Source organism: Podarcis bocagei (assembly GCF_964188305.1).
Source record: "Podarcis bocagei genome assembly, chromosome: Z".
NCBI lineage: Eukaryota > Metazoa > Chordata > Lepidosauria > Squamata > Lacertidae > Podarcis > Podarcis bocagei.
Window position 1 is genome coordinate 9,337,914 of NC_138140.1, and position 19,373 is coordinate 9,357,286.

At 44.7% G+C, this 19,373-nt stretch overlaps 2 protein-coding genes across 15 annotated transcripts in view; one reads left to right on the forward strand and one right to left on the reverse strand.

The window, feature by feature from the left end:
* SLC31A2 (solute carrier family 31 member 2) overlaps positions 1-19,373 on the forward strand; it is a 537,879-nt gene that overhangs the window by 277,502 nt on the left and 241,004 nt on the right. The window lies entirely within an intron of this gene.
* The window catches only part of CACNA1B (calcium voltage-gated channel subunit alpha1 B), a 345,062-nt gene continuing 330,114 nt past the window's right edge, over positions 4,426-19,373 (reverse strand). For 9 of the 14 annotated variants that reach the window (XM_081179581.1, XM_081179591.1, XM_081179580.1 and 6 more), the window contains 3 exons: positions 13,044-13,245; positions 11,462-11,661; positions 4,426-10,262 (listed from right to left, as the gene is read on the reverse strand). In XM_081179581.1, the coding sequence (XP_081035707.1) occupies positions 9,723-10,262; positions 11,462-11,661; positions 13,044-13,245 (942 nt within the window). In that variant the 3' untranslated portion in view covers positions 4,426-9,722. Of the gene's footprint in view, positions 10,263-11,461; positions 11,662-13,043; positions 13,246-16,368; positions 16,405-19,373 lie in introns of all 14 variants that reach the window. The other 5 variants (XM_081179579.1, XM_081179586.1, XM_081179584.1 and 2 more) reach the window with 3 other exon arrangements.

Below are 19,373 nucleotides of genomic sequence, written 5' to 3' on the forward strand. Positions count from 1 at the left end.
CAAAGAGTTCAAAGAATGTATGAGGGACGAATGAGGGAGAATCCCAAGGGCCAGATAAAGAGGCCTGCAGGGCACATTTGGCCCCTAGACCTGATGCTCCCTACTAGGCCTGGGCACAGCATGTTTGGGGCACGGAGGCGGGAGTCATGTTAGAATAAAATTATAAACTCAAACAAAAAAGCAGTGGTCCCTGGCAGGCTTAGTCCTCTGAGGCCTGGGGCAAATGTACCCGGCTGCTTCCCCCTCGCCACCTGCTGCACAGGCCTGCTCCCCACTCCTGATACAGTCTACGCAGAGAGGATAAGGAGGTGCTGGAATCTGTGTATGTAGGTGACTGCCCCAAGTAGCAAACCACTGAATTGAAGACGATATCTTCTTAGGTAAAAGGTCAGAGGCAGGAAGGAGTATAACGGGGCTTCCTGTACCTACTGAGCTTTGCTTTAGTGACTTGATCTTCCAGATCTTTGACATGTTCCTATATTTAGTTGTCCTTTGGGCCTACTTCATACTCCTCAATTCTACTTCCTGGTTTATTCTTTGGTTATGACTTTAATCCTTCAGCCTGATGGCTGCATACCCCTCAACCATCCTGATTTGAGTAGGACATCCTAGAATTACAGAAACCATGATGCTTTCTGATTGTCCCAGGTTTTTTGGTCCAGCACTCTTGCACGACTCAGCTGGCATGCTCCGAAGCACTGGACCAAAATACATTTGGTTTTTGGTCTTGTGCTCTCACACAAATCGGCTGGCTTCTGCAACAGCTCGGAGCCAAAACACTGAGCACCCTGATTTTTATTAGCAGGATGCTGGTGGTTATGTGACTGGTTTGCTGCATGGTTCCTGGCCCATCTCTCCTTCTGTCTCTGTCTCTCTCTCATCTGATGACATACAGTGCACAAAATCTTAGGCTATAGTAAATATGTTGGTGTGTAGCCCTATATCAATTGAATTTGGTGTGACTTACCTCTGAGGAGCCTTCAGATTTCATCCTTCATTCTAACTCTCAAGTCTCTGCTGCCACATAACTCTGCCATCTCATTTTGGTATTTAGTATTATTGGGCTTTAAAAAAACAAGCAACTTCTAGCACCCCCCACCCCCTGTAAAAAATAGCATTTTCCTTTTCATAAGCCCAAATACATAAATTTGAACCCCAAATCGCTGGTGCAGTTGGAATGGTGCTGAGCAAGCAGGAGGCCCTGTGAAACACACTAAGAGCTCATGCATCCTGGGAAAATTACAGTGACACTCCTCCAGATTGTACAGCACAGTTCTCCAGCCAAGAAATATATTCAAAAGTACATGTTACTGCAGTAAAGTGTGCACTAAAATGCATATATTAGTGGAAATATCATACAAAATGTATTAAGGGGAAATGATTTGCAGAAATGTGTGAACTGGGCAAAACTGTAAACAAAAATTTGTATTAGGAGAAATTTGCACTAAAATGCTGATGAATTTTCATGAGGAACTTTTTTTTCTTTTTAAATTGCACTGATTTGTAAATGTGGGGAACTGAATTAGGATTGGAAAAATGTGATAAACCAAAATGGAAAGATTTGTTGAAATATAACACACTAAGTTGCCAGTTGCTGTCCCTCCCTTAAAAGAAAGTAGCAATTATAGCTTGCCAAGCCTCTTGTAGACTTAAGAAATCTAAGAATTGTTTATTGTGTCAATTATCTGAGATTCTCTTAACTAATTTTAGATCTATATTGTCCAATAATGTGGCCAGCAGCAGTTTCAGATGTTGTTTGGCCCAGAACATTGAGAAGCAGTCTCCTACAGTATAAGGCTTCACCTTAACTACAATATTGCATACTTTTAATACTAGACTATTCATTTGGCTGGGACTGCTCACTGCTTTGGTTTAGGTTGAATCACAGCAGGGCATTGGATTACTCCTTCATGTTTCCTGTAGTTCAGTGTTGATAAATAACTGGTCACAATGATGTCCTATGGCTAAACAGTTTTCTTGGTAAAATGCTATCAGGACTTTCTGCTCTGGATTCCATCGGCATTCTTTAAGTGACATTGCTAATGGTTACACCCCTTCTTCTAGATCTGGTGGGTCAAAGCAATGGGATTGTGAACTTGGCATACCCATACTTACCTTGAGTTGACCAAAAAATAAAAATAAAAATCGCCCCAGTTTATTATTTTGTAATGTAGTCATGACAGTGTACAAGTTGTCAGGGAGGTATGTGCTGCAAGTACCTAATCATCAGGGCTTTGTTTTTGTTTTTCCAGCCAGAACCCACCTCTTAGGTGGGTGCCATTGCCACTACAGTGGTACCTCGGGTTACATACGCTTCAGGTTACATACGCTTCAGGTTACAGACTCCGCTAACCCAGAAATAGTACCTCAGGTTAAGAACTTTGCTTCAGGATGAGAACAGAAATTGTGCTCCGGCGGCGTGGCAGCAGCAGGAGGCCCCATTAGCTAAAGTGGTGCTTCAGGTTAAGAACAGTTTCAGGTTAAGTACAGTCCTCCGGAACGAATTAAGTTCTTAACCTGAGGTACCACTGTATAGGAGTTTTTTCATGGTGGGTTCCAGCACCTCTTTTTCTGGAAAAATATCACTGCTAGTCACCAATCCAAGCCAGGTAACTTTTCAAGGAAGTGCTATTTTTATCTGCAGTGGTGCTGGGCATCGTGGGCCAAACAAATTCAAACTCCGTGCCAGTCACACAAGAACTTCGTCAACATCACTAGTTCTAAGTGGCTACCTCCTTTAGACTTTTCTCATCCAAAAATCATTTCAGCTACCATATGTTTCTCACTGCTATGGCTGTTTTTATTTTACTTGTAACCCCTCCCCCTACTTTATATAAATGTGATTTCTGGATTCCTGGGTGGGGGAGAGGGATAAGCACAAAACAGCACAGAATGATCTATTTGCCATTTGGCACACACCACATTCAGTTAGCACTCTTTTCCTAAGGTTTTATTATTTTAATTCAAGGACTTTGCTTCATACAAAATGTAATTGTAGAAACAACTGCAGAATCCAAAGTTTGGCTGATAAATATTACTCAGGCAGCAAACTATTCAATCACAGAATTCCCAGCCCTCCCCATCAAATCCCCAAGCAAAGTTCCAGTTGTGTTGCATGTTTGGAACTTCCCTTCAGGTTTTTTTTTTAAACACTGTTTTTTTAAAATATAAATTTTGCAACAAACCCCCCAATTCATATCAAATATAATTAAAAATTAACAACTGATGAATACATCGTATCAAAAAGTACGAAGATAAACATTTTTACCATGCACATACTTTATATATATATAGATTTATATATATGTATGTATATATTTATATAATATGTATATATTTTACATGCAAATGTTACTTATTCAAAGTACAGCCACCACTAGACTTATTCTGGATGCAGAAAATGGGTTGTTGCATTTAAAGTTTTGGCAATGCACAAAGGGGATTCTGGGAAATCCCTGACCTCTGCTCTAGCAAAAGTTAGCTCTGGCTATGTCCCATTGAAACCGACAGAATCAACCTGTTGCGGCTAACTTGGGTCTCGTTGCTGATTTCTTTTTTTAAAAAGCAATGGGGGAATTGGGTACTTTTAAGTTTCTGGACTTCATGGGACCCTCTCCTCCTAGACAGTGATGTGTCTTCCTTCAAAATGTGGTATTCTCAGCCCTGAGCCTTCTGCTGAGGAATCTAGACCTCTGCTCCCAAACTCCAATGGCACCTCTTTTGTTTAGATAAGACTTAGCCATTGCTAACTTCAACTGTATTGGAACCTTCATGTGCATTGAAAGCAAGACAGCATTTAGGGCTGTTTGCAAATTGAAGGTTGGATATGTCAACCACTGAGATAGGTATTTGCAGTGGCAACAATATATTCAAAACCCACCATGCTCCTTTCTCACAATACCCACCCGCCCACCCACCCACACGTCCTTCCCCCGAGGATTCCCAGCCTTAATCTTCTTCTAATGCAAGAATTTATTTATTCACATTTCACATGTAAGTTGCAATTGTGAAGCACCTCCATTTTATTTGTGTGGGGCTCTCACATCCAATTGATTCATATGGGGTTGGTGTGGGGGTGCGTGGGTGCATGGGAGAGAAAGAAAGAATAGAGGAGGAAGGATAAACCAAAATAAAAGTTAAAGCCATTTATCTTCAGCTCTCAATATTTTGCATGCATGCTCAGAGAGGGCTATTCTCCTCCCATTTTATTTATTGGAGTGTTCCCCCCCCCTTTAAAATTTCCAAGAAAGTTTTGTGCCTTTTCTATATGTAAAATGTAGAAAAATGTTTGGTCACGGTCATGCTGTAGCTTGAGACAAGGAAAAGTGTGTGGGGTGGGGGTTGTGGAACCCAACATATAAAAGCTGTGGAATGGATTATGTTTTTTTTTAAATTATTTTTTAAAAAAGTTTGCTCACCTCTTTTTCCATTTTCCATTTGATTTGTGAAAAGTGTCATCTTGTTGCATAGCCCTACAGTGTTTTTGTTTGTTTGCTTAAAAAAAAAATCACATCTATGATCTATTAACCATTCCTTTCTGTTCTTTTCTTTTGGTTAATGAAGTTTCTGTATGCATAATTACATGTGGATTAATAAGAGAGAGAGAGAGAGAGAGAGAGAGAGAGAGAGAGAGAGAGAGAGAGAGAAATTGAGAGAGAAGAGTGTGCTGGAATATAGTCCAGGGATGAGATTGGTCAAAAATCAGAAAACAAAACAAAGGTCAGAATACCCTAGAAGTAAAGCCTTGAGGAGGTATTGGGGCGTGTGTGCGTTGTGTGTGCGCCATGTTGACCTGCCTCTGGTCATTTCACTATTCCTCCATTTCCCCCTTTGGGCCTTTTTTGTCATCATCAGTAGGATGCCATGTTCTGTTTAACAATCCCAACACATTAAGCAAGCTGTCTTACAGAATCAATCCCTTTCTTAAAATAAAACAGCCTGTCAAATAAGCAATCCTACCCAAACCCTGGCTTGCCCAGGCTGCTGCTCATTCTGCACGGAGTGCGACCTTAAGGTGAAATTAAACTATCAAAATCTGCAGTTAGCTCTTTTTGTGGTTGGAATATACTGGGATATGATGCTGACTCTTTTCCCCGGTAGTCTCACCTCCTGTTTTGGCTGGTGTTTTAAAAAATACTGCATCATAATGTTTGCTATACTTTTGATCTGTCACTAGATGTCACTTTGGTGAAATCTGAAGAAATATTGATACATGAGGAAAACCTCTAACAATGCTACAGAAAGTTATCCCAAGTGTCTTGAGAGAACAAATTATCATTAGGGGAAAAATAGGACAATTTCAAAGGTACAGTGAAGTATTTATATTTCCTTGGCCAATTGGTTTATCAGCGTTTATTTTTCTTTTTTAAAAAATGTAGTGGTTGAAACATTGTTCCAGTAATGGTTTGGGATAACTGCCTCCTATTTAAATGGTGGCGGCTTCCTCTTTTATGAAATAGTTGAGAATAGCTTTGAACTTGGAAGATGCTCTTTTTAAAGAGAATAGTGTTGTAAATAGCATTGTCCTCACTCATGCCTGCATGTTAAGAAACACCTTTGACTCAATTTATAACTAGATAGGCCCCCGAAAGGCTATGGTGTTAGTGGTGCTCAATATTTGAGTGTGATATTAAAAATCTGATTATAAGTTGAGTCAAATGGGTTTCTTAACATGCAGGCATGAGTAGATAACAGCAGGGTGCTCAAATAAGGTTGGGGCAATTTAAAAACAAAACAAAACCAGCTTTCTCTAGCAAAATTTGGTATTTTCTTCTGATTTCTCTTGCAGTTCTCCTGCTTCTGAATAACTGCACTTAACTGCACTTGTAGCAGCACCTAGTGACAATATAATGCATCAGTTCGTAGAGATTAAAAAGGGAATGCCTTCAAAAACAGATCATATTTTACTTGCTCTTTCTGACAAGAAAAACCTCTCCAGCACAGCGGAATAAGAGGCACTGTGGTTAAGATCCAAAGATTCCCCTTCGTGAGATACTTCAAATGGAGGGGCTGCTTGTATGAGAGAAAGATTCATTTCCATTAACAGATGGGACCCTTTTGATCCAGCCCATTATTTTTAACACAAACCAGGAAGCAGAGGGGAGAACTGAACAACCACACAAGGTAGTCTCCTAAGGAACGTCCCAGGGAAGAGGCAAAACTATGGAAAGACTCATTTGCAACCATGTGGATCTGAACACATTTGCTTCAGAAACAGACATTGGTTACAAACGAAGGAAACAAACCCATCTGAGGGAGGAGGGCAGCCTCTTCCCACATCTCTTTTCAACTTCCTCCCCCAAACCAGCCTCCCCAGCTGCCTCAAGGTACAGAAATCATAGGGAAATGTGTCCCATGTAGAGTTCACAGGGACATTTCAGTCCAAGGGTGGACTCCTGGGTGCCCTCCAGGCACTGTTGAGTGCTGGTCCTACTCACAAGTAGACCCACTGAAATGGATGGGCACAGCTTAGGCTCATTAACTTCAATGAGCTTACACCGAGTAGAGCTTAGTTGGAGTTCATCGTCCCAGCCAGAAGAAGCAATGCCCTTGGGTGATGGGCGTTTGGAATTCAACATCAGTAAGACATATTGGCCTACTTTTATTTTAGTCCATGATACTGAACGAAGCAAAGATGCACGGATACCTCTGCAGCTTTCATGACCACAGGGCTCACTTTCCTGGAGCTGCCCAAGATCAAGAAAATTGCAGTAATAAGTTTTATCCACAGGTTGTTTATCCCTTTGTCACATGACTGATCATATGCCCTAGGACAGTGAGAGGAAACTGACATTCACCCTACTTGGAAATGTCATTTGTGTAAACCCAGGGCTTAGCCACACTTACTTTGTCCTGCTGCTTTCCCTTGGGGAAAGCACTTTTTAGCCCAATCTGAGAAAGCTGGATAAGAAAGCCCTGGGAACAGCTTTTAAGGAGCGGGGAGATTTAGAGCAGAGATGTGGCAAGATGGGAGAAACGGGAAGGAACCCAATTCAAACTCCCCTTTCCTTAGAGCTGTAGCATTTCAGAGAACACAGAGAAAGAGTTAAATATCCACTTTCTCCTCTCTCCAGCTGCTTCTCTGCTTGAAATATAGCCCATCCACCCTGCAAAAGTGGCTTTGCTCTTTATGCAACAATGTCAATGTGGCAGCCATCGCATCTTAAAGGAGAACAACTCCCATCAGTCCTGACCACTGGCCATGCTGGCTGGGGCTGATGGGAGTTTACAACATATCTAGGCCATCGTGTTGACTACCACCCCCCTGAACCCAATAACATGTAATGTGCAGCTTAGCATATGTATTTAAATGTGCATTTGCATTTAACATTTAACTCCTGCAAGTGATTTTTTTTTAAAAAAAATATGCAAATAATGTCAAGGTTTGGTTTGAAAATCGCCAGGATCACAGCAGAAAGAAATTCCACTCCTGCTGTGGTGCTGCTGATAACCCATTCTCCAAAGGTGCTAAATGGCAGGGCAGGGGGAATCTCCTCCCAGTACGGAGGCAAGGGTTAAACAAAGGCACATTTTAATGTCCTATGTAGTTCAGCCCTGAGAGGATTTTGCCCCACTTTCCTCCCTCAGAGTTATTTCAGACATTAAGGGGGACAAACCTGGATTTGCTCCCAAAGTGTTAAACCCTGGCAAGGAGCCACAGACAATGTCGGCCACACAGTTGTGCCTGTATGAAGCACATGATAGTTTTAAGGTGCAGAAAGAGGCTGTGCCTAAGTCAGTCCTGGTTCAATCCCTGTCATCTCCAGGTACGACGGGGAGAGACACTTCCCTCCTGCCTGGAACACCAGAGAGCTGTCACATGACTAATCTAAATGTACTTGTATATGACAGCTTCTTGTCTTGCTTGTGATGGGGTCACTTTTCCCTGCAAATCTCTTTCCTTATCACTGCCTCTCTCCTCTGCTCACTCTCAAAACATAGAATGTTGCCCTCCTCAGGTTGGGCTGGGTCTTTCAGCTTTGTTATGTGCAGGTGTTTTATTTTTGTTTGGTTGGTTTTTGAATAACAATGTTTTAGCTTTTCATGAAAGTGCTCTTGCACACGCACACACACGCACACATGGAAACAAGCACCTGATGCACAGAAACACACACACAGAGAGACAAAAAGAGCAGAAATCTCATCCCTGAGAATCAGAATTAGGGTTTTCCCTCGGGGCTTTCTTGTTTTATCCCCCCACCCCTCAAACCACTACAAAAAAGGACAATAATCACAAGTCTCTTCAATTGTCTTCAACACCCAACAATGTGCCATGAAGAGCAACCAGAGCTTCTGTAACCAAGTTAAGACTTAGATGTGTAGAGCAGTAGGGCCCTGCTTTTGGCAGAAGAACATTTGCCCGTGTTGTTAGATGCTTGTTGAAATCTCTCTAATATCCCTGCACCCCGCCCCCCCCCCACACAACAAGATCTGAAAAAAGCACACACAGAATTTTGTACTTGGCCGCCTTCCAATCTATGTGGAAATATTGACTCAGCACTGGTCAATACTTGAAGCCTTCCAAACCCTCCTTGTGGGTCACCCCGCTCCACCACACGCATCCTCTTGATGCATCGGGAACAAGAGATTGCGTCTTCACCATGAGAGATTCCTAAGATCAGGCACTTAGTAGTGAAGAATTGGCGCCTTCAGTATGAAACAACAGTGGAGCTGGAATGACAATAGGACTAGTTCTCTACAGTGGAGGACTCTTGGTTTTGTTTGTTTGTTTGTTTCTTCTTCTTTTACTGTACAATTTACAAAAAAAAATGCACACAATGAAAAGTTAGTTTATCTAACAGCTCAATATAAAACCAAATGACACATTTTCTTTTGCCAGACCCCACCCTTCTCTCTCTCTCTCTCTCTCTCTCTCACTCACTCACTCTCGTGCTTTGATTGTAAACAAGACAAAATTATGAAAGGGGGCATATCACATCCAAAACAGAGGAACTGATTTTTAAGTTGTCAGCAGTGGGAGCAGCAGCAGCAGGCTGGGAGCCATCCTTGCCTGCCAAACAGCTCTCCTCTCCCAAGTGAAGGGGATGCTTTCCAAAAAGTCAATGGGAAGTCAAACCAATCAAAGTAGTCACAGACGGCAGCATGGTGGCTTCTGTCAGCTGAAAGGCCCCATTGCTGGCTCCCTTGAAAAGGTTTCGTCTTGCCAAATGTCGAGTCCAATGCCGTCATGGGTGATTTTTGCCTCTTAAAGTGTGGACAAGAGAAATGATAGGTTCTGTTTGTAACTGTGACTGTCCCTTCCTTCCCCTCTTTCTATCCAAAACTGCATGATGCTCCAGTCCCAGAAAGTTCAACAGTTTTTTTTGTTTTCTCTCCGGGTCTTTTGCTTATCTTACAGTTTTATTGTTGAGAAAGGAGAGGGTGATGTTAACTGCAATGCAGCAAGAGAGGAACAAGATCTCCCTTGCCCTGTCCTTCCAAAGAACAGCAATTCCTACTGATCCAGGGCCTTCTAGCACTAAAGGACAGACAGGTTTCAGTATGAGAGAGAGGCGTCGTCTCTTGACAGCATTGTGCGCATGCACAGAGACAAGTCTTCTTCATTTGGGGGGGGGGTTTCCATGAGGAGGCACTTCTTCCCTCCTCTTTATCCCTCCAGCCCTGAAGCTGTGGGGCTGAACGTATGTGTGCACACATAAACACAGAGCTTTATGTATAATATTCATCAGTTTCGTGTGCAAGAACTCCGGCTTTTTTTCCTGCTAGCACCAGTCATCTTCATCTCGTTCATGGTAATAGCTACGTGCTCTGGTGCTGGTCCCAGGGCCGGAACTGAGGCCCAGTGTATAATGGTATCCATTGGGGACTCTACGGATTTGGTGGGACTGGGACGTCAGGGAGGAGACGTAAGAAGTCCGGGATGACCGTCCTGAATTGGTGGCCACAGCCTCCTCAAAAGTGAGTGTGTCCTCAGGCACAGCATGGTACGGACTGTCACTGTCTTCCCGGTGCCCCAGGTAAGGGTCTGAGCCAATCCGGGCCATCAGGGGCTGTGAAGGGCCCTGGGAGTCACCATGCAGCAAAGCGTTGTGCTCAGAGAGACCCCGGCTCAAGCGTCCCGGGGAGAAAGTTGGCAGGCCAGTTTGGAAACTGGAGAAGTGCACAGGCGACGAGTTGGCAGTCTTGTACGTGATGCTGGGGCGCGGGGTCAGTGGGGTCTGCGGCAGTTGCCTCCGGCCACGGGACGGGGTGCTTGCACCCGAAGTTGACAGCAAGGGGCTCTCATTAACTGAACCACTGCCCTACATGAAAATTGGAACAAAGCAAATGAACAAAAAAAGAAAAAAAAGAACAACGAAGGGGAGGGGGAACACCAGACAAACGCAGAGGTGTATGGCAGGGAAGGTGATAGTGGGGAACCAAGCAACAGAAGATCAAGTGACATGAAAAGAAGGGTGAGGGGAATATGTTACAAGATGAAAGAAAATGGAAAGAGAGAGTTTAGACGTGCAGTCGGGGAACGACTGTGTTAAGGAGCAATCTGGAACAGAGGTATAGACCCAGGAAATCAAAAGGGCTGGAGAAGGAAAGGATTCCAAATGGGGGGAACATCCAGTGGGTTAGTGTGACAACGTAGGAGAGCAGACAGTTCTGGGGCAAATGGGAATGGCAAGGTGACCAACAAAATCCTCCCACATGCCTCAAAAGCCCAATAGATTTGCTTCATGACCAGAAGCATTACTGAACATTATGGGACTTGTTTGCTCAGTCTTCTCAAATTTAACTTATGAACCACCTTTCAGATAAATGTGATTCACAACCATACACTAGAACAGCTAAAAATGGGTTTAAAACACAATACAAGTAAACACTCAAGAGTAGACAGAGACGCAATCCCATGCCTCTCCACAATCCATTGGAAAAAACTTTTCAAAACAAAAACACCTTCCTGCAATCAGCAGGGCTGAATCACTGACGGGCAGAGCCATAGCTTTAAATGGGCAGAGCCACCTTTCTTTCTGCTACCCCTTCTCTCTCACAGTTTCTTTATGCCACCCTTTCTCCCTCTTTCTCCCTGCCCAGTGGGCTGCTGGTGGGGAGCAAATTGCTCTTGCTAGAGGTTTCAGTCGCTCACTTGCAAGGGCCTTAACCACACCCTTTCATTGCTCCATCATTTTTGGCTTCCCCCACATATTTTATTTTATTTTACTATGGGGAGGGGATAAATTACAACCCTCTTTCTTCCACCACAAAGGAGTTGCTTAAACTGAATCACAAATGTACAAGCAAACACAAGAGCAACAGTGATCCAACCATTACCTGCTGCCCAGCCAGCCTTCTTCTCTCCCTTCAGGAAGTCTCCAACCACATGAAGTTAAGACAAATGCCAAGAATTTGTACATGAGCTTCTGAAGCTCTGACAAAGGCCAAGGCATCTGTTGCTCAGTCATCAGTAGAAGGTACCCACCACCCTCTTCCCACCCTCCTTCTGGCTCCTCACCTGTTTCTGTGTTCCATGCTCTTGCCCTCCATTGGGCGACGTTGGCCGACTGCGCTCTGATAACTTGGGCTGTGAGTGGTCTCTGCTCCCATATCGGTCGCAGGAGTAAAAGCGCTGCTTTTCAGAGGATGAAGAGGAGTGAAGTTTCCGCTCCTGGGACCGGCCCCTCTCCTGCTTTTTGGTTTTGGATGTTGCTTCACCTACTCATCAAAGAAAAAGGAATCCCAGTGTTGTCAGAGGCCCATCTGATAGCATCTTGCTTCCCACAGAAACATGGGAACATGCCTTAAATGTAGGCCTAACTGAGTACTGTCTGCCCTGAATGGCAGCAGTTCTCCAGGGTTTTACAGTGGGGTCTCTGTAAACCCTGCCTGGAGATGCCATGGTTTGGACCTTCTGCAAAGCAGATGTCCTAACATTGAGCTTTCCCTAAATAAAAAGTGGCTGTCAGGCAACTTTCTTAAGGGAATTCCATAAATTGGGCACCCCCATCAAGAAAGCCCTGGCCATGACCCGAACTAAATTGAGATGACACAGAAATACCCAGGGATGCCCAGTGTGTATGGTATATCCCTTACTTACATAATTTTGCTAGAGGTGGAGGAGGTACAGAATCTGGGCTCTTGCAGGTGTGACAGTGTACTAGCCCTGACAATAATCATAAGAACATCACCTGACAGCAGACATCCTATCAGAGTATAGCAGAGGGAAGGAGAGAAGGGAAGGGAAACAGAGCTACTCCATTGGCTCAGCTGAAAAATCAGGAATTGCATCCAATGTTAGTTCTACTCAGATGAGACCCACTGAAAATAATGCAATTGACTAACTTAGGTGTACTAATTTCAATGGATCTATGCTGAGGAGGACAAACATTGGATACAACACCAGCAACTTTTCAATCCTTCTCCCCTTGAACTCTTTCATACCAACTAGCCATTGGAAGAACTTGCAACCTATCACTGACAGAGGAAGAGGAGTGTGGGGGCAAGTGCACCGCCCCCGGCAGTGCGATCCCTGTGGGATGCCATCGTGGCTGCCCCCCTGCCTGCGCTGGGTGCCATGCCCCCATGCTATGCCCCCAGGACACGCACCACACCCCCAGGACGTACGCCAGCCCTGACCCCGCCTGCTCTCCACCCCTTTCCTGGTGCCGGAGCATGAAGCTCCACCATTGCAACCTATAAACCTGTACCTGAGTTGTCTTATTTCCTCCTCCCTCCCAGTCCATTTTCCTTTTATATCCCTCCTTTATAAAATATGGTTGCTGTTGTTGTACTTGTAGCCGTTGTTGTTGTTGTTATTATTTTTATAGTGCCTTCCTCTGAAGACCTCGGGGAAGTTCACAACAGAAAAATATGAAATGAGAATACAAGATACATAATAAAACAAAAACAGACCATTAACCATCCTCCCACAAACAAATTTAAAAAGCCATAGAATGTTAATCACACAAACACCTGGTTGAAGAGAAACATTCTTCCCTCGTGCCTAAAGATAGGTAATGAAGGCTATGCATTCAGTCTGTCTTGTGTGTAGTGAAATGTAAGCACACCACCCAACCCGTTTTTTAAGGTACCCTCACCTGCAGCATCACCATCAGCCAGGTGGCTGGGTGGTTTGTCGACAGACTTCTGTTTCCTCTCTTTCCGCCTGTGGCAGCGGTGATGGTGGTGGTGGTGGGTGTGCTCCACTGGCCGCGAATGCTCGTAGAGGTGTGTGGCATGGGGACGCTGTGGGTTCAGTGTGGAGATGGAACGCTTCATGGGGCTTGTGTCTGGGATGGGCTGTGGACAAAGGCAGGGTGAGGTTGGGGAAAGAAGAGAGCGCAAGGTAGTTGTTGGTTTCAGTGTGTAGCCTCCCTCCTCCCTAGTGCAGCGCCCTCTTTCCATCCCTTAAAGGCAAAAACAGGGAGGTGGGCATCGTTAACCTATCAAATTTACTTTTCACAAGATACGGCAACTGCCACCAGCTTAAATGTCTTTGTAAAAGTACTGGGCAGATTCATGAAGGACAAGAAGGCTATGCTCGACCTCCACTGTTGGAGTCAGTATGCCTCTGAATATCAGTTGCTGAAAATCACATGTGGGAAGAAAGCACTGTTGCACTTAGGCCCCACTTGTGGGCTTCTAGTCGGCTACTGAAATAACAGAATGCTGGACTAAATGGGCCATTGACCTGATTGAGAGAGGCTTTTCTTCTAATCTACTTACTCTTTCTAGGCAGGGATGGAGAGACCCCCCCCCCCCGTATCACAGTGAGGAGGAGACCAGTGGACTACATGAATTACAAATAATTTGGTCTGATTGGAGTTGGAGCCCAACAACATATGGAAGGCTACAGGTGTTCACCATCCTTTTTCAAAGCCAGCACTTCAAAGCCTTACACTTGTGTAAGGAGGAACTGCCCAGGCCAAGACAAGAGCACCAAGTTGCAATCTAATGTGTTTTTACTTGCAAAGGAAACTCATCACATTCAGTTCTTAATGCCAAAGGGGTGGGGGGAGGAATGCTGGGAAGCCATGCTCCCTTATTCCTGACGTGTGGGGGTTTTCTCTGCAGTTATTCAGTGGGAGAGAGAACACACTCTACTTCTCAGGGGCAACTCAGTCTGCTCCTATGGCCCTTCCAGATGTACTCTTTATGAAACTAGAACTCTGGTTGTTTTTCTTTCTGTTTTTTCCGCACTCTTCCACATGCCATCATGATAATTCCTTTGCTATTCCAGAATATTGCAGTGATCAAACCACTTTTTCTTCTATCGCAAAAATAAATAATGAATGAATGCAACATTTTGTCAAAGAACTGAAATGCTTCTGTAATTTTAAACCCCTCCCCCCCACTTTTCTTTTTGACAGGAGGGCATTCCTAGCTCAGACCAAAAACAGGGAACTTAGTAAATTTCTGCTTGTCTAATCTCCAAAAGAAGTCTGGAATGCCAGGTGTTAGATTCAAAATACACCTGCCTGCTTGTAACTCTGATGCTTGCTGGTTGGAGGAAGGGAGGCATAGAAGGGGTGTGACTACAGCCACAGACCTTTTCTGAATCCAAAAACATCCTGTCATTGTGAGGGCAGGAAAAAGCACCATCAGCTTCCAAAAAACAGAGATCTGTGAGCTGTCATGTGGAAGGTCTGCTCCAAAGCTCCCACATTGGAATGAACAGCAGCCATAGCGCTATAGTCAGGCCCCATCTCCACCATATACTTAAAAATGTACCATACCACTTTAAACAGTTGTGGCTTCCCCCAAAGAGTACTGGGCACTGTAGAGTGTTAAGGGTGCTTTGAATTGTTAAAAGACCCTTGTTTTCTGAAATTCTCAGAGTCGTTAAGCAATCAAACCCTCTTCCCAAGGAACTCTGGGAATTGTAGCTCTGTGAGGGGAATATGGGTGTCTCCTAATAAGTCTTAGCACCCTTAACACATTAGAGTTCCCAGGATCCTTTGAGGGAAGCTATGACTGTTCAAATTGGTATGATAATGCTCTATAGGTATAGCGCCTATGTCTGGAAGGGCATTTATTTATGTCAGGCTTCCTCAACCTCAGCCCTCCAGATTTTTTTGAGACTACAATTCCCATCATCCCTGACCACTGGTCCTGCTAGCAGGGATCATGGGAGCTGAAGGCCAAAAACATCTGGAGGGCCGAGGTTGAGGAAGCCTGATTTATCTGATATATTCCAGGAATGATCTTAGATTTTGAAGTTGTGCCAGGGCTGTAGCCCAGGAGTATCTGAAGTCCCAAGAGTGACTTACTTCCAACCAGACAGCCTCTGGTACATGTCAGACATTTCCCCAGTTTGTGAAATTCTGAATTAAAAGTTATAAACACACAACTCCCAAAAAGGATGTCCACCCCAGCCACTTATCCATGCGTCACTTCAGTGTGGCTGGGACACCATTTAAACCACTTAGAGATTTTGTTTATCCCTCTCCCCCTGTTCCCAATGGTCAACATGTGAGTGTTGTTATTCATGAAGCCAAAATGGCACCACCCATGGACAAGAATGAGGTAGCCAACTAGCTTAGAGAAAATCTCAACCCCTCAAAAAGAGTGTTAAGTGGCACAGAAATATATGAAATAAATAAATAAATCTTGAGAGTCGGCAGAAGTACAAATATAGATATAGAGAGGGGCGTTGGGAAGTTCTGTTGTGAGAGAAGGATGACCACATAGCAGCCCAATGAGGCTGAGCATGCACAGTGACCACCACACGCTGGCTGGCATGGGGGGGGGGACGGGACCCAGAAAAGCAGGAAATGGAATGGAGTTGCTAGAATCCTGAACAGCAGCATTCCACACTCTGAACAGTCCTTAGGATGGCTGCACATGGTCACCATTCAACTTTCCTGCAAGGCCTTTACCTACCATCGCTCTGAGGAATTGTGGGAAATTTAAATAGCAGCTAGATGCAACCGGGCCTGGGGCACTGCCAGCACAATCAGGGCCCATTTAAACCTGGAGCTGGCTCTGCATCTGAATGCAGAACACACTTCATTATAATGGAAGATTGCCATCCCAAGCGGGGAAAGGGGAGCTAAAAGGGTTGACAGCCTGGGGTGCAAATGCAGCCCTCTAAGCCTTTCTATCTGGCCCCTGTGATGCCCCCCAGGCCACACCCCTCACTCCTCCTGCTTCATATTCTCCTTAAGTGTGTTTGCCTGGCTGGAATGTGTCTTTTAACTCTTGCCTGGGGACAGAGGATGGAAAGAGCTGTTTGTAAAAAAACTCACCTATTGTATAAAGGAAGAATTCCCATTTATGGCTTGCCCCGAATTTTGCCTCTGGTCCCACACACCACTTGCATGTGGCCCCTGGGAGGTTGCCCCAAAGGAAAAAACCTTCCCCACCCTTCATTGAACAGACTTTAGAGAGGATACGACTTTTAAGTTCAAGCAAGCTACATACTGCCAGGTAACGCCCCGGTGACCGCACTTTGCCTCTCTGCCAGAAATTCGGACAGAAAATATATTGGAAGCAGCCCCCACCAGCACAGCCATTGTCAGACATCACAGCAGGTGCGCGCGGCAGACGAGATGATGGAGAGGTGGGGAAGAAAGGGTGGGGACGAAGGGGCAACCAGAGAGGGGAGACAAACAGGTAAAGGGAAGGGGGGATGAATAAGAGACAAGAGACAGAAATGGGTGTTAGTCAAACGTTATCCATGGAACTTGGTGAGGAGTCAAGACTGGTGATTGGTTATTCAAATGGAACTTCCAATGGAAGAAAGTGAGGTTAGATCTCCTCAGACTTCTCTGAAGCAGGGTTGTGGATACCCATGGCCCTTCTAAGTGTTGCTGGAACTACAATTTGCACACTCCAACTCAACAAGCATGGGACATCCAACAGGGTGGCCCTTCTAGATGTTGGAGGGTTATATTTCCCATCACCCTACCTTGTGAAGCATGTGGCTGGGGCTGATGGGGGTCGGAGTCCAGCAATGTCTGGAGAGCCAGAGATTCCCATCCCTGCTCCAGAGGGAGGCCTTACACCCAATTCATGCAGAATATTAACAGATGGAAAAGTTTCTGAAACTCAGGCCTTAGGGCCTGGGGACAGCACTGTTGATCACTTGCTAAGGTGCACTGCAATGCACTGGGAGGCACTGCTTAGTAAAGTCCCTGGAAAATGCTCAGTTGCAGAAGCTCCCCCTGCTCCTTCCCATCACTAGTTTCCTATTTGGCTCAATATGGGGGTGGTGTTGAGAAGGAGGTGGAGTACCAGCAGCTGCTCTTTAATCCCTTTTCTGCTCACTCTCTCCCATTATACATACAGCCCTCCAAACCTTACAGGGCTACAACTGGTCTTTCTTGCTGGGGTTGATGAGAGCTGGAGTCCACCAACATGGGGCAGACTATACGTTCCTCACCCATGCTCTAGCATGATGTAGGAAGGGAGAACAAGAATAAGGAAATCATGGCTTTGAGCATGAGATGGAGACCTCTTAAAATTTCTACCCTATGCATGGACACACAACCCAGGGGGTGAGGATTCAGCTAAATTCCTCTAGGTGCAGGAGGAAATCTTGGGGACAGAGTTCACCATTAGCAATCGCCAGAGCAGAATTTGCTTCCCCCCTAAGGGATGAGGCGGGGTTGGGTGTGAATGGCAGCTGCCACAAGAAAAGAGTTGGAGAATATTTGGCCTTTTTCAAAGTGTGTGTGAGAAAAAATCTCAGAAAGTGTCTCAGGAAAAAACGTATTCTGAGAAATGTCAGCTCTGTTCTGTTATAGATTTCAACTCACCTATGATGCTCTAGCCACCCTTCCCACCCACTTCCAACCTTTCTGTTGCTCCAGTGGCAGCAAATGAGAGAGCCCACCCTTGCTGTGGGTGTTTGTGGTCCTTGGGAAAGTATATTTCCCAAGCCCAATTGCTCATGGTAGGCTGTGATGCAGCCAACCAGTGATGGAGGGCAAAAGATGGCAAAACCTCCTGCTTGTCACCACTGAAAAGCCAGGAGGTAAGCAAGTGGATCTCAGGGGTGTGGTGGACTGTGTTGAAGAAAGGGAATGAGAGGTTTGAGAGACAGCATGATGTTGTGTTGTTCCTTTGAGGAATACATGCATATGAGGTCAGAATGATGAGCTTTCCTCATTTTTAAGTGAAGAAATGCAAGTTTCAATGACACCTCTAATTCTAGCTGAAGGAACCCAGGGCAGTGACATCCTGTTGTCTGGGTTGGGAATTGAAGTGGTCCAAGAGCAGCTGGAGAATGATCACCAGCCATGTGTCAATGATGGAATGGTGTGTGAAATGAAAGACTAGACAATGCTCAGTCACACAGGTGATGATTGAGGCTGCATTATCTAAGCTCAAGAGGAGGATTTAAAAATATATCTCCTGCAGATGAAATGTTTCTGGTTCTCTTATTAAGGCAGAAGATCCTTAGTAAGTAATTCAATTTGGAAAATGCAACTGAAATCAGGAGAGTTTCACGCCTAGAATAAAATCAGTGACCACCATCAATAGAATCAGTTGGTGAATTATTCCTTATTCTAACTGTGAGTTTGCCACAACATTCCATGATCCTCTCGTCCTGTGAGGTCAGGTGGTACTGAGTTACAGATCTTATATATGGCTCAGTCTGGCAATACCTGCTGATGAAGCAACTTCTGAGCTCTGCTTTTACGCATTATTCAGCCCAAGCGCTGTTCAGAGCTGTCTAGGGTACTCGTGTCATGCCTCACATTACCTTTTAACCAATACTGAGAGCTCATCCATACTTTAGTCTGAGCCATGCTTTCTAGGCACAGGCCTGTGATTTCTAGGTCCGGGTTTGAGCAGGAGGGTTTTGTTTTTTGTCCCATTGCTGAAGTGGAAAATATGACAACTGTGTTTACATGAATTGATGTTTGTTATGATTCAGCAGTAAACTGAGTATTTTCCTGGAGAAAGTGGCGGGACAAAAAAAGCCCTGCTTAGTCACGGACTTAGATAATGTGGCACAGATGAAGGTGTGGATGAGCCCTGAATTACTGTAAGGGGATCCAACATGCAGTGGACTATGTACCCACCACTTTTAGCTAGCTAGAAAACTCTACCTTACTTACTGAACCTAATTATGCCACAGGATTCATGTGAATTCCACATATATAATTTTCTATTGGGTTTGGAAGCATATCTGGGAGCATGTCTGCATTGCAAATTAAAAAACAGTTGGAGGCTGCCTTCAGCCACTGAATCTTCTTCTACAAAAACCATGAGAACTTGTAGTTCCAGGAGGTTACTGAGAATTCATGTTGGAAGAATGTCCCAGCCCCTTCCTGGAACTCATTGGTGGGGTGGCTAAACAGGTTTGGAAACTGGTTTAGGTTTGTAAGTGTAGCTTTATCTTAACTGTGGAAAAAGAGAAACTTAGCAAAAGAGGAGTGGTCTGTAGGCAGGCAGGCTCAGGGAAAATGTAGTACAAT